Below are 15,717 nucleotides of genomic sequence, written 5' to 3' on the forward strand. Positions count from 1 at the left end.
GGTAGCATTTAATTTCAGAAAGGGGAACTACACAAAAATGAAGTTAGTTAAACAGAAATTAAAACGTACCGTGCCAAAAGTGAAATCCTTGGAAATTTTTTAAAGACACCATAATAGAGGCCCAAATTAACTATGTATCCCAAATTAAAAAACATAGAAAGAGAACCGAAAGAGTGCCGCCGTGGCTAAACAGCAAAGTAAAAGAAGCAGAGAGAGACAAAAAGGCATCCTTTACAAAGTGGAAGTTAAATCCTATTGAGGAAAATAGAAAGGAGCATAAACTCTGGCAAGTCAAGTGTACAAATATAATTAGGAAGGCCAAAAAAGAATTTGAAGAACATCTAGCCAAAGACTCAAAGAGTAATGGCATAATTTTTTTTAAGATACATCAGAAGCAGGAAGCCTGCTAAATAACCAATGGAGCCACTAGATGGTTGAGATGCTAAAGGAGCAGTCAAGGGGGATAAGGCCATTGCATAGGGTGACCATATTTCCCTATTCTGAATACGGGACACCTGGTAAAATTACTCATATTCAAGCGAGTTCAATGTCAATCAATCAGAACTATGTAGTACAAACATTCAAATTAACATCAAGTTGACTGAGCCCTTGTTAAAAAGAAATACTGCGTAGTTGGATTATTTTATTTACCCACTTATCTTTAAGTTTTTATGGTTCACACGGGGAGGGGTGACATACACACCCCTATCCCCACACACTCCCATACACCTCTCTCACACGGGGGGGGTGACCGACTGACCCTGCCTGGCGCTCTCCGCCCTCCATGCCTGGCTGGGTCCCCGGGACGGACCCGCCTCTCCTGGTACCTCGTGCCGTGTCTTCCCGAGGCAACACGGAGGGACTGGGGGTGGGGAGGGGCAAGGTCACATGCCACCTCTCCCCAGATTTATGCCAGGGTTCACCCCAGAATGTAGCCAGCAGCATCCTTTCAGCACTGCGGGAGGGAAGGGATAGGAGCTGCTTCCAGGCGGGTGCGGGGGGAGGGGAGGAAGCACTATGCGGGGCTTTGGCACGTGCAGGGCTCGGCTCCTCCTGGCCAGCATCTCGGGCCGGAGGATCTTGGGCTTTCCCGGGGTGCCGGCCCAGCCAGAGGCAGTGGGGGAAGGAAGAGCCTGCTGTCCAGGCTGTTGGTGAGCTGAGCACTCCGATCAGGGGCTGATTCTCCCCACAGCGCTGGGAGTGGGATGCGCTCCGCGGGGGGTGATGTGGCGGAGCAGCGGGGTTTGGGGGGGGCAAAGGGGCAAAGCAGGGAGAGGACAGGGAGCACGTAAAGGGCCGATAGGTGGGCAGCAGAGATGACATGTAACTGGCCGCCGCCTGTCGCCTGCCAACAAGCACCAGCCGCTGCAGCGCGCAGCCAGGGCTGGCCAGAAACGGGGCAGGGCCCTGCTGCCCGAGAGCCAGCACGCAGTGGGGGCTGTGCTGGGCAGACCAGCACGGTGAGCGGCCAGCCCCGTGCGCTGCATCTTCACCCCGCCACCAGCCTTGCACACCCACCCCCATTGTTGGCCACTGGACCCCCCCACTCACTGCTGGTGGGCCGGTGGCTGGCGAGTAGGGATCCGGCCAGCAGCAGGACCCCCTTCAGCAGGACACACACACACCCCGTCAGTACTGAGGGGAAGAAGACAGAAAATACAGGACAATTTGCCCGTTTTTAAGAAAAAGTCAGGACACCTGCAGGAGGGCTTAAATATAGGCCTGTCCCTTTAAAAACGGGACGTCTAGTTACCCTACCATTGCAGAGAAACTAAATGAATTGTTTGCATCGGTCTTCACGACTGAGGATGTGAGGGAGATTCCCAAACCTGATTCTTCCTTTTTAGATGACAAATCTGAGGAACTGTCCCAGATTCAGGTGTCATTAGAGGTGGTTTTGGAACAAATTGATAAATTAACCAGTAATAAGTCACCAGGACCAGATGGCATTCACCCAAGAGTTCTGAAGGAACTCAAATGTGAAATTGCAGAACTAACAACTGTGGTATGTGACTTATCATTTAAATCAGCTTCTGTACCACATGACTGGAGGATAGCTAATGTGACGCCAATTTTTTAAAAAGGCTCCAGAGGCGATCTCGGCAATTACAGGCTGGTGAGCCTAACTTCAGTATACTGTCAGAAGTCAGGCTACTGGGCTAATGGACCTTTTGTTCTGACTCAGTTTGGCCGTTCTTATGTTCATGACAGAAGAACACAAAGCAAAGCCGGACTGGGTTCCAGCTGAGCGTAGCTCAGACATTCTATATGAAGCTGGTCATCTTGATGAGAGCAAATTGCCTCTTCCAAAGTGGGTATAATGAAGACTTCCTGCTTGATTCTCCTCTGACTTAGACCAGTTTAACTCCGTTCATTTCAACCGGGTAACTCCTGATTCTTGCCTGTGTGAGGTCACAATCTGGCCTTATGTGTCTTTAATGTGTTCGTTTGTCAGGGCCGGTGGAAGGATATTTCGCGCCCTAGGCGAAACTTCCACCTTGAGCCCCCACCCTGAGGCGCCCCCCCCCCCCCCCGCGGCAGCTCCGTCCTGAGGCGTCCCCCCCTGCGGCAGTTCCCCCCCCTGAGGCGCCCCAGCTCACCCCTGCCCCGCCTCCTCCCCGAGCACACCGTCACTGCTTCACTTCTCCCGCCTCCCAGGCTTGCGGCGCCTAAGCTGATTGGCGCCGCAAGCCTGGGAGGCGGGAGAAGTGAAGCAGCCACGGCGTGCTCGGGGAGGACGCGGGGCAGGGGTGAGCTGGGGCGGGGAGTTCCCCTGCGTGCCGCCCCCCCCCCCCTTGCTGCAGGCGGCCCTCCCCGCGCTCCACTGCCCCAGCTCCCTCCGCCTAAATGCCGGCAGCGACCGGGGCGGCCGAAGATCTGGCCGCTGCGGTCGCTGCCGAAGAAAATGACGCCCCCCAAATCCTAGTGCCCTAAGCGACCGCCTAGGTCACCTAAATGGTTGCACTGGCCCTGTCGTTTTAGTGTTTTATCTTTGGCTTGAATGGCTTCCTCAGTCAGTTGTTTCTTCATTAGCAGGACTGAGAAGAGGAGCAAGATTTACAGTCCATTAGGAAACACAGTATTTATTCTTGTTTTTAGGGGCTACGTTAAGTATGAGACCTGCTCCAATCCCAGTAGAAGAGCCAGAATGGAGACAGACGCCTCCCCCAGTCACAGCTACCTCTGGGACCTTCAGACTACGGCGAGGCAGTCGGTTCACATGGAGAAAGGAGTGCCTGGCAGTTATGGAAAGGTATGTATCTCCTTGGGGTTGCCAAGGCCTTGATGTGCATTAAATGGAAGTAGATTGAGATACTATTTGTCCCTGCTCTGATGAGTAACAACTGCTTTATTGTGAGTGTGCTTCAGCAGTGTGCAAGCCAATTACACCTCTACCCCAATATAACGCTGTCCTCGGGAGCCAAAAAATCTTACCGCGTTATAGGTAAAACCGCGTTATATCGAACTTGCTTTGATCTGCCAGAGCGCGCAGCCCCCCCCCCCCCCCCCGGAGCGCTGCTTTACCGCATTATATCCGAATTCGTGTTATATCGGGTCGCGTTATATCAGAGTAGACGTGTAGCTACCTGGACATGTTTTTTCCTTCAGAGAACTAGGAGGAAGTATTACACCCCATTTCATGTAAAGCATTTACGTGCCGTAGTCCTCTTGATCATGCTGAACGTTCTTCATAGCTCTCGGGAGGCCTTGCCCTTGGTTCAGTTTGTGGATTCTTCCAGGTCTTTGTTATTCAGCTCTTCCTTAGCTTTCCAGGGAGCTTTCATTCAAGCTAATTCAGACTCTGTCTAGATGGGAGTCTGAATGATCTTTGCTTTGTATTGTGCAGCTCTTTCCATTTTGCAGATCCTACCTCAAATAGATAAAACTAATATCCTATTTTATGCTGGCATTTGTACAGCACCCCTGTCCATTTACAGTGCTGTGTATGAGAGCTTTGCCTGATGATAAATTCCCTGCCCAGAAGGCTGTTACAGCCCTGGATGTTGGCGGGGAACAGTACAGGGCAAAGTAGATCCATTCAAATACATAAGCAAGGTAGCAAGGGGTCATTAGAACTCCCAGCTCTTCAGCCTTGCAGAAATTAAGCACTCTCCTAGCAAGGTCTGCCTGCTGCCTGCACGCTTTGCCTTTGCTCTCTGCTCACTTCAGAATCTCTCTCTAGTGCCTAAATTGGCAGCTGGGAAAGGCCCAGCGTGTACAGAGTGACCGTGTAGGGGTAAGTGCTTGTTCCTTGTAAAGGCTAAATTGCTGGGAGGCAGTGTTTTTTCCCCATTCAGTCTTCTTCCAACTTTGGAGTGTGGGGTGCACCGGGCATTAAGCGAGTCCCTGGTAATGCACTTGGCTGTGAGCACCTTGTGCTGACAGCCAGAGCGGAATCTGGAAGCTCCATACAGCAACAGGTCCAAACCCTTGTGAGAAGAGGATCTGCAGTTAGGGCAAAAAAGATCCTGCAGATGTTGCTGGGTTTGGACAAATACCTCCATATCCAAGCCTGTCTACTATGCGGCATTTGGGCTGTTGTGTGTAGTATTTTCCTGCTAGACGTGTTCTAGAACATAGGGAAGATTAAGGGATTGTAAATAATAAAATATTAAACACCCCAGAATTCTAACCTGTAAGCACAAGAGATTACATAGACCATGAAAGTCGAAAGCTGTAGGTGCTTTTCATGCCATCTTCCAGCTCATCCCCAGGGAGTAGAATAGGATACACGTGTTATGGAGATGTTGCAATAAGGAGCAGTCCAGCTCTTTTTCATAAAGGCAGCTGAAGCGCCTAGTGCACCGGCAATAATCAGACTATTCGTGCACGTCACGCTCATCGCTATAGTATCGATGGCATTTGCACACCCAGCAGAGTACTTGGTGAGGGCCACAATCATGCCTCCAAACTATATGGCGTTCAGAAATTCACATAGGGTTTCATTCTCTCCAATGCACATTGATGCCTGCCTCCTAACTCTGACATAGCTAGGGCCTGATCCTGTGCACCTCCAGGAGGGGATCAACACTTTCAGCTCCTAAAGAAATCTGTGGGAGATGGAGGCTCTCAGCCCCTTGCAGGTTCTGAAATATGTGCTCGCTATTTGTGAGTGCACTTCCACTGTATAAAACACTTCTCCTCACTCAGACACTGGGCTCTGTCACGTAACAGGAGTTGGTAGCAGGAGACAGCCTGCTTTTACTGATGCCAAGACCACAAAGTTAAATACCTTTGGGGCCCAATGCTGCCACCCTTCCTCAAGCAAAAGTGTTTTACTCACAGGGATGGTCTGGGTGAAGTAATGAGACCATCCACACAAGTGAGGCTTTGCAGTCTTGGGGTCAGTAAATAGCAATTGTCTCCAAGTCTTCTCTTGACACTCCTCCAATGTCTATCTGTGGTTTGTTAAATCTGTTCCTCATCAATGCTTCTCTTAAATGATAAACCTGTGCCTGCCCTGAAGAGTCTGTGTAATTGAAGGCCCCATCCTTTACTGGAAGCTGATAGTGCAGAGCTTTGCATCAGTTCAGAGTCCCGTAGCCTTCCGCTAGGGTGACCAGATGTCCTGATTTTATAGGGACAGTCCTAATATTTGGGGCTTTGTCTTATAAAGGCTCCTATTACCCCCCCCACCCCACCCCCTGTCCTGATTTTTCACACTTGCTGTCTGGTCACCCTACCTTCAGCGGGGTTTGTACTAACTAGGCAAGTAGTTAGTATAGCGTGAGACCCGTAGGAGAGACACTCCAATGGTGTTTTCCTCTTCCTTTCTCTTCCCCTTTCCTTACTTTGTCCCGTAACTATAATGGGTCAGAGGTTTAGCACTAAAAGAAAAAGTTGTGAAGTACTTTAGAACCAAGTGTCCCCTCTGCAAGGTGATATTTGGGAAATGACAGCAAAGCATTGCACTTCTGCACCACTTTGAAACTGGGACCTTTAATTCACTGGGTCTGTACTGTACGGTCTCTCTGATTTAGAATTGAAGCTCTTTGGGGCAAGGAAACATGTCTCTCCCTCCCCCCCCATTACAATGATTATTATGTTGTTTTGTATGACTGTAGTACCCAGGAGCCCTAGCTGTGCCCCAACACGCCATTGTGCTAGGCACTGTACAAACACAGAACAAAAAGACAATGCTAAGCACTACCCTCTTCTCCTTCAGATCCCTCCTCAAGACTCACCTCTGCTCTGACACCTACAAGAAATCAGTCTATAATGGTTTGGCTGTACCCCAGTAAGGGAGGGACAATTTTGTGCATTAGAAAAAATGTCAAAATTGGTTTAAGGTTTCGTGTGCCAGTAATACATTTTAAGGTTTTTAGAAGGTCTCTTTCTATAAGTCTATAGCATATAACTAAACTATTGTTGTATGTAAAGTAAATTTGGTTTTTAAGAAGCTTCATTTAAAATTAAATGAAAATGCAGAGCCCCCCGGACCAGTGGCCAGGACCCGAGCAGTGTGAGTGCCATTGAAAATCAGCTCGCGTGCCATCTTTGGCACACGTGCCATAGGTGGCCTACCCCTGGTTTAAACTATCAGAAACCACCACCTTGTGCAGTAGGATACCTAGGTAACCACTTGATTTTATTTTCATTGCAGTTTCCCCCTCCTTCCGCGCCTTCTTTCCTTTGTTTGCCACACTCATTCCTTGCATCTTGTCTCCGATTGTAAGCTCTTGGGGGCAGGGATTGTCTTTTGCTGGGTGGTTATACAGTGTGTACTGCAATGGTGCCCTGATCCTGACTCTAGGCGCTGCTGCAGTGCAGCAAGGGTTTTTGTAAACAAATACTAATCACTGACATGTGCAAATACATTGCCTAAAGCGAGGGAGACACCGGAGGAGGAGCCCAGGGAAGTTGCATACAGGATACACTTACACGTTACCACAGTCCCAGGCCCACCAATTTTATGACTCGTTATACAAGCTTACGCAAGCAGGTTTCCTGATCCCTGGTCAGTGCTGATCACCACTGGGAACGGGAAGGGATTTTTCTACTTCTGTTTATAGCATATAAGATTGCACAATGATCTAGTTGCTTTACACTGGTGGTTTGCTTCTTCATCTCTAGGATTTGGCTGCTAGTGGAGGCAGTTGACCCAACTCAGTAGGCCAAAAGATTTTCCTTACCCGATTAAACATATGTTTCTTCGTTTTGTGTCTTCCTAGCACCCAGTAGTTCTGATGTGCCACTCATGGAAAACACTAAAGTGCTGTTCATGTGTCCAATTGAGCGCATAGTGGCTGCTTTTAAGTGGGCTCTTCTTGGATGCTTTTAGCTTTACATGTGATATTTGTATGTGCATTACTGTGCAGTTTTTGTTCTCCTGTACACTCTTTGTTGTTTGAGTTAACTCTGCTGTGGGCTAGGGCACATGCCAACCAATTCATGGCCAAGGGCAAGACATGCTTTTTTTAAAAGTGCATCATGTCTCCAGTGACCCGGTATGTCCCCTTAACCAAATGCATCATCTCCATTTGCCCAAGGAGTGACAGTCTGAAGTCGCTTCTGCACAGTTAAAGTGAGCACTGGCTGGCTGACTGCTGTGCCAAAGATAAATGTGTCTTTGGTCACAGATGCATAGTATAGTTGAATTATGAGGATCAACCGACATGCCATGTTTATCAATTTCATCAAGGACACACCCAGAACTGTCCCTTCCACACCCCTTTTGTTTGTGTTTGTTCCTGTGTATACAAAGGATCCTGCAATCACATATTTAGTACCACTGCTGCATTGAATGGGTGTCATGGGTGTCTAGCACCACTCCGGATGCGGCTCTTGAACTGCATAAGGAATGTGATGGTTGCAATTGGCAGCGTTCCTGGTTTTGATTTGTGTAAATCAGCTGTAACTCTTGTGGAGGTACGCTTGGTGTCAAACTGGTTTATGTGAGATCAGAATCAGGCCCTGTGTGTGTACTTTCAAGTTGTGGATACATGTGTGCTTATGTACAGTGCATGTGTATCCAAGGATCTAATGAGTTTATTCTGGATTTCCAGAATGCTGCTTGTGGTTTCTATAATTCAATTCTCCTCTCTTTGCTGCTTTTTGGAATTTCTCCCAGGACAGTTTATTAGCTGTTAGGCTTGGGTTTCGGACAATAGGTTTAGAAGGTCCTTCTTTCTTTTTTCTTTAAATTTCTTTCTGAATATTTATGCTCTGAAGGTTAAGAGGAGCAATAGTTCCGGAAAGTGAAGTTCTATATTTAACTGCAAACGAGGTGTGGTTCAGACAACTGCAATGCGAGCTCCCTCATGCTGCCTTGCCAGTGATATCAACCTTGACCTGCAGGGAACGTTCTCTTCTCTAGCCTGCTGCTCGTGAAATATGCTGAGTTTTATGGGTGGTGGTGGTGTATGGTTCCCCCTCCTTTGGGAACAAAGCTAACATTATAGTAATCGTTTCGGTTGGAACCTGAGGTTAGGCTTGAAAGTCTGTTTCTTGTGCAGGTTTGTGTTTTTTCTCTATTACATCTAGTCCCAAAGATTCTTTCCACAGCATCAAAATCACCCTTGGTTTTTTTTTTTCCAGCCTCTCTGATTAGAACTGTCAGACTGAAAATTCCCTGAGGGATATATATATTTTAATGAAACCATTTCTGCTTTTTTTTTTAACACACGACTGTGCTTTTCCCTCTAATTATATACATCAGAACTCAGTTTCCCTCCTTTTGCAGGCTTTTCATTAATGCTGTGCCATCTAGTGGTGGCAGCCGAATCAGCTTGGGAGGGCATACCCATTTCAAGGCATTCTGTAGAGGCCTTTTCAAAACGACATCCTTTATACAAGTATGCATTCCATTGCTGGTTTGGAGGGGCAGTGTTTTCTTTTGACAACCATTCTATGATGTGGGAACATGCTTGTATATTCTGTTGTAAACAAAGCTATTAATTCAGTGATGCAATTAATGTGTGTATGGCACTATTTATTTATGGATTGCTAAGTAATAAGGTTTTGAGGTTTTCGGTTTGGGGTTTTATTTCTACTTTGGCTTTGTTCTTTATATGCTGTCTTGCTTTAAGGATATAGTTAAATCAACCTATACTAGACAAAGACCTAGACTAGGATCTGGTTAAATCAATCTAGACATTAAAAAATACTTGGCATGTACAAGTTCAAAGCACTGCACAAACATTAACTAATTAATCTTCACAGCTGTTCAGAGATATAGGTAAATACTATCCCCATTTTACAGATAGGAAACTGAGTCAGACGTGAAACGACTTGTTCAAGGCCACAAAGTGAATTGGCAATAGAGCTGGGATTAGACTTCCTGACTCTGCAACCATTGCTCATTCTTCCACACCCGGCTGCCTCCTCTTCCCTTTCCTCCTCCCTCGCCCCACCCCCTCCCCCCCCAAAAATTGCAGGGACAGCCCATCAGTGGCAGGGGGATGGTCTAGGTAGCTTCATAGTTCTGCTTTGGGTTATTTTTGTTTCTTCCCTCTTTCCTGTCTCTCCTCTCCCCCCCCCCCCCATTATTTCTACATTACAGTGGGGAAGGGAGAAAGCCTGACTTTCAACTGGCCAGTAACTATGACTATGCCTTTCCAGGCTTACAGGGACTGCATGAGAGGAGTGTAAAGCAGAGAGTGGAAGAGGGGGATGGAGATGAGGATGAGGAGTTTATACTTGATGAGGAAGCAGAAGAAGGGATTTGAGCTGTATGCCTGGGAGACGCACACAGGGTGTGTCTACACTACACTCAGTCCCAGGTGTGACTGCACCACACCGACATACCCAAGCTAGCTCGAATAGCAATAGCAGTGAAGCTGCAGCAGCATGAGCTAACCACTCAAGTGCATCCCAGGGTCTCAGACAGGGTTGTACAGCTCGTGCTGCTGTGGCTTCCCTGTTGTTGTTGTTTCAGCTACCTAAATCAAAGCTAGCGTGGGTATGTCCACACATGCTGCAGTCACACCTTTGATTGGAGTGTAGATGGACCCACATACATATTAGGGAAGGTACCAACAATCAAAAATAACTAAGCCTCAATAGTTCCCCCCCTTACCCATTCTGCTCACCAGGAGTGGCCCCATGTCACAATGACCATCCCACTGGCTAAAGAGGACTGTACCAACTTCCCTCCAAAAGCAGTCCCTGTTGCTTTGTGCACTGGCTGCATGGCATGACTACTGCAGCACCTTCTGCAGTGTGCCCAGTATCTGCTGGCATGCAGAATAAGCAAGCTTGAGTCCCATGGTGAGGAGTGAGCGACGTCTGCACTGACGCTTATTATTAAAAAATTATTCTGCTTATGAGCATTATAACTGTCACTGTCCCAAGCATTGGGCTCCCACCACTTCCCTTGGGAGATAGAGATCTATTAGCTTGTGAAATAGGAAAATTCCCTTTGTTAATTTTATCCCATGAGTTATGGTTTGTTGCAGAACCTTGATATTGGTCCCACGGGGGATCTAAGGGCTTGTTGACACTGCTCTGCAGATCGGGTGACAAGGGTGTGAATAGCAGTGCGCGCCAAAGTGCGGCGCTGTAACACCCCCATGTGGACACTGCAGGCGTGAACTAAAAGGTTTGTTGCAGGCACAGAGGCCCGAGGACAGCAACAGCACTGGTTCGTTGCCCGGCGTGCTTCGCTCCAATAAACATACCGGGGTGGAGAAACAATCAAAGTTTATTTGAGATCTCAAAGTGGTGCAAGGAGACAGGCAAGTCTCAAATCGAGCACACCAGTAAAAAACATTTTCTCTCTTCTTATACTTTACAACTAAGCCCCCACCTCTCTCCCCCTGTACCACCCCCCCCTTTACTCCCCCTCCCCTCTCTACCGAGGGCATGTTTATACATTTAAGCCGTTAAATCATTCTAGGGCTATAAATCTAGCTTGTTAGTAACATTCCTCTAAACAATCATTTGATTCTGTTTACCCTTAGTTTACTACCCCTCCTCCAGCTAGAAACTTGCAAACCTCATCATTATTGTTTAGGACCTGGTTATGAGCAAGGTCGTAATAGGTAACTGGCTATTTACACATTCCAATTCCTGTCCTTGGCTTTTGAGGCCGATTAGAGTTAAACATGGAAGGACAGAGTTTAAACATGGAAGAACTCTGGTTCATATATATAGGCCTAATGACGTCAACAGGTTCCTAGTTCACATTAATGTAATCCTCTTCAAACAGGATTACATTAATGAGAACTAGGAACCATTAATGTAATCCCGTTTAAAGAGGATTACATTAATGCAAAGTAGGAACCTTTTAGTTCATGCCTGCAGCATCCATATGGAGGAGTTATAATGCAGCCCTTTGGTGCGCTCTGCTATTAGCACCCCCCATCACACAAACTGCAGGGCAGTGTAGATGTACCCTGTTTCCTGTCTAGTGTTCAAGAGGAATCTAAGTTTAGGGCTCTGCTTGTTCCTCCCTTCCAGCCTGGCAAAGGAGCAGGAAGGAACTGGTTTTCAGTCTCTTCACATACTGGTAGAGACAGAACATCGCTCTCTTGTCAATATGACAGATGCCACTAGTTAGCTCAGAAATTCCACTTGTGTTCCTCAGCTTGATTTTGGAGAAGCAGCATGAGCAAGTGGATAGAACTGGGGCCTGCGGACAGTCAGACTTTGGCCACTGTCTTATGGTGTGATCTTGGGTGAGTCACTGAACCCCTCTGTGCCTGGCTTTCCCTATCTCTAAAATAATTATCTGCATAACCAGGATACAGAGAAGGGTGAATACTTCCTGCAAGATGCCATGGGCCCATAACTCCTGTTGAAGTCAACTGAGGGATCCTCAAGTCTTGCTGTTGACTTGCATCTTTTGAAGTTCTGCAGGATCAAGCCCAGTCGGAGGCTCACTTCATTACATGCTTTGAGGCCTATGGAAGGAATGGCTAACTAATTTATTATTTGCTGTTCATATTTGTGAAGTGCTATTGAGATCCTCCAAGGCAGGCACCTATATGACATATTGAATAAAAGGACATGTCACAGTTTAGACACAACAGCAAGGGCTTTTTATTACTTAAAAGTTCAAGTGCTTGGACTCGGGGTCACCGCTGTATGCAAGAGCAGCCGTATTATCCTTGCTGGGTAGTGTCTTCCTTATTTTGGATTACATCGAGCAGGTTCCATTTTAGACATGTATACTATGCAATTAGCTTCCTGTTCTAATCAGTAATGAGCAAATCCCAGTTTTTCCAATCAGATTGCACACAGTAAAATATAATACATTCTAAAACTTATGTTCAAACAGCTCATCAGGCAATGCTGTCTTGTAAGATTTTGAACCTAATGGGTTATTTCTCTTTTGGGGGGTGTTTTGGAGCCTTTTGTAACTTAATTTTCTCTGTGGTTTTTTTTTCAATAAAAGAAAAAATATCCTTGTAGCTAACAACTGGTAACACTTTATAACAATCTGAATTAGAGCAGCATTACCTGATACTATAACAATACAGTTTAAAATGGGCAGCTCCCCATATCTAATCTTGACACTCTCCCGTCTTTCTCCAGTACTAGTCCAGGCACTTTAGTATTCTTCCGTCCTGCTCATGCAGGTGAGAAGCAGGAAATCTGTGATTTCACATGAGACCGTAAGAAGAGAGTCCTGCCCTAGCAGCACTGGCATTGCTATAGCAGATCAGATCAAAAATCCATCTGTGTTTTACATTGATCGGATGCTTTAGAGGAAGATGTAGCCCCACCCCTTCCCCCCCAAATAGACCCTTTGGGTGATTATACGGCTATGGGTAAAAATTGACATTCAGCATCAATTTTTATCCTGACTAGGGTAGGTATGGGCATTCTTCTTATTCATATAAATGTCTAATTCTTCTTAAATCGAAGTTCTTTAGAGTACTTTGTGAGAACCACAGGCTAATTACACAAAGAATAAAGAATTTCCCTTTTTATCAGTTTTAAATGTGTTGCTTTTTTAAAATTTCACTGCCAGTCCCTTTGCATACTGAGAGAGGATATAACGGAGCACCTCATTTACCTGCTCTGTTTCATTTGTTTTCTATATGACTATTGGGTCACTTTTTATTTATTTCCTTGCTGAACTAAAGAATCCCATATCTCTTCTGCTATCGGAAGTCTTTCCATGCCTCTAATAATGTTCATTGCCCCTTTATGGACCTTTCTCATTTCTGCTATGTTCTGTTTGAGACCCCGTGTGGGTAAAGAGGAGCCGACCAGAACCAATTGCAGTATGCCAGGGGAGGGCATGTTATCAATTTATATCGATATGAAAATATTTTCAGGATTATTCTCTAACATTTCCTAAAACAACCTAACTTCTTTTTTGCTTTGTTGGCCACTCATGTAGCTTGACTGAGTGTATGTTTTGAGCTGTGCACAGGGATACCTAGGTCTTGTTCCTGAGTAGCTTACGGTTAATTTAGAACCAGTCCATGCACAGAAGTAGTTGAAAATTGCTCCTTCCAGCGTGCATTATCCTGCATTTATCTACATTGGGCAAATGTGACAGTTGAAATTCAGTCATTTGATTTTTGTTAAGTCCTTTGAAAGTTCCCAACAATCCCTTTAATATCCCAATCCCAAGAATCCCTATTCTTACGTAATTTAAATAATTTTCTTTCTGCAGACTTTTCAGTCTCCCTCTTTTAGATCCAGGATATTAATAATGTAATAAATAACACTGGTCCTTTTAGACTATAAGCTCTTTGGGGCAAGGAATGTCATTTACTATACCTTTGTAGAGAGCCTAGCACAGTAGGGCCTCAGTCTTGTGAAAATCATTAATAATAAGGGTATGGAACCTTGGTGTACTTCTTTACTAACGTCCTTCTATGCTGAAAATTGACCTTTTTACCTCTTAACCAGGTGTGGTTGGTTGGATTTGTGATTAATTTTATATTTTCATAAAGAAACAGACAGTGAAAGATACAAGGTGTAAGTCATTGACCTTTTTGTGCTTGTTTCTAGTACTGCATGCATAACAGGGTCTCCAATAGAATTATGCAATTGTGCAGTTATACAACTTGTCAAAGCTGCAAAACTGGACAATACCATATAGGCATAACCTGCTCGGTAACGGTAATAAAATCGGGGAAGACATACATGACTAAGGGAAAGAGGGGACCAAGGGATAGGGAAAAAGAGGAGGAGTTGGGTAGAATGGAAGTTTGACAGTCTTTGAACCATCTCAAAATTCTTTATCTAAACATATCTAGAAATAAGCAACAGAAATACATATCTAGAAATGTATCTATTATAATGGCTCTCTACAGGGATAAGCTATTCTTTCTTTGGCTGTGAACTCAGACAGGTTCAAATACCGCTGCTCTATTCTTGGTATAAGCCTACGCGTCCATTTTTGTAAAATCATGCACTTGGTGATCGTTGCAGCTCTCGGGAGCCAATGTCTTTGGGGTGGAGTTAAACCTAGTTTAGCAGGTAAATAACCTAGTATATAATTTTCGGCTGATGTTCGGCTGATGTCCACTTCTTTCTACAGCTCTCTTAGCCAGTTCTAATCTGACAGAATCTTCTTACCCAGTGGCTGCTTAGTTTCTTTAATAGCCCTTGTAAGGAATCGTATCAAAGACCTATCTGAAAGTCCAAATAAGTTGTATATACCAGTCTCCTTTATCCCTTAGCATGAATTCTAAGAGGTTGGGTTCCTTCACAGTAGCTTTGCTAACGTGTCCCTAGCATATCACATTCAGTCTAGATATTTTATAATGATCTTTCAGCTACTGTTTCTATTAATTTAGGTAAGGCTCACTCAGATGGAATTCCCTGGTTCTCCTCAGCACCTCTTTTAAAGGTGGTACGTTTTTGGTTGCTCTTTAGTACTCCTGTTTATTTCCCTGTGTTCTGTGAGCAGGGTGCTGAAGAATTCAGTGCTTTCCAGCAAGGCGGTGGTACCTTTATATCCTAGAGAACAGCAAATACTACTGTTCAAAAAAACTGCTTTGGTTTAACTTTCACCTCTTGGCTCCTTTCCAATCTGCTTAGACTTCTCTGAGAGAACTTATCAACTCTGACCTACAAAGTAGAGTCGTGTAGAGTCCAAGTTCATCTAGGGAGATCTCTGCTTCTCAGTGAAATCACCCAGCTCTGCACAACGGTATTATCTTCAGGGCAAACCTTGTTTAAATGGATTAAAAAATTAACCTCTTGTGTGTTCTAGAAATAACTGTAAAGGAATTAGCTAGCAGGTTAGCATCTTGTCACCTTCAATTCTGGTGCATCTTACTGTCAGCAGCTAGATGCGTGGCAGTGGAATCCAACTCAGTGCATCACTTGGGTTCATTCGGTTCTCATACCATTCCTCTCCTAGAAACTAGCTTTCCTGCAACATAGTCTTTGAATAGAGTCACAAACCCACACCAAAGGAAATAAACTATCTAGCAGCAGATGCAAGATATTTGTCCAACATTTGGAGTTATTAGCAGGAGAAATTGGGAAATTAAGTTCCTGATTAAAACTCTTCGGCGAGGTTGTATCATGTATTTATGTAAGCTCTGTCGGACATTGGAGTACTTTAAACAGGGAGACAAAAGGATGCTGCATTGGAGTACCTTATGAGCTTTATCTGCAGAGTGTCACTGGGGCTTTCTTCTTCCATTTTATGTCTTATACAGCTGCTGGGTTTACAAAGGGGGCCTTGATGACACCTGTGTAACCCCCCACGTTTTGTTACATTTTTAAATTTGTTTCCAGCAGCATGCTCCTTATGCAAGGTGCTGTACAAACACCAAAAGCTTATTTTCTATACAACAAAGA

General features: G+C 45.4%; 1 protein-coding gene across 1 annotated transcript in view; it reads left to right on the forward strand.

Moving 5' to 3' along the window:
- HMBOX1 (homeobox containing 1) overlaps positions 1-15,717 on the forward strand; it is an 81,254-nt gene that overhangs the window by 39,880 nt on the left and 25,657 nt on the right. Inside the window, exon 5 of the mRNA XM_065401160.1 lies at positions 3,100-3,253. Coding sequence (XP_065257232.1) covers positions 3,100-3,253 — 154 coding nt within the window. The remainder of the gene's footprint in view (positions 1-3,099; positions 3,254-15,717) is intronic.

The sequence above is a fragment of the Emys orbicularis genome, chromosome 3 (assembly GCF_028017835.1).
Source record: "Emys orbicularis isolate rEmyOrb1 chromosome 3, rEmyOrb1.hap1, whole genome shotgun sequence".
In the NCBI taxonomy this organism is placed as follows: domain Eukaryota; kingdom Metazoa; phylum Chordata; order Testudines; family Emydidae; genus Emys; species Emys orbicularis.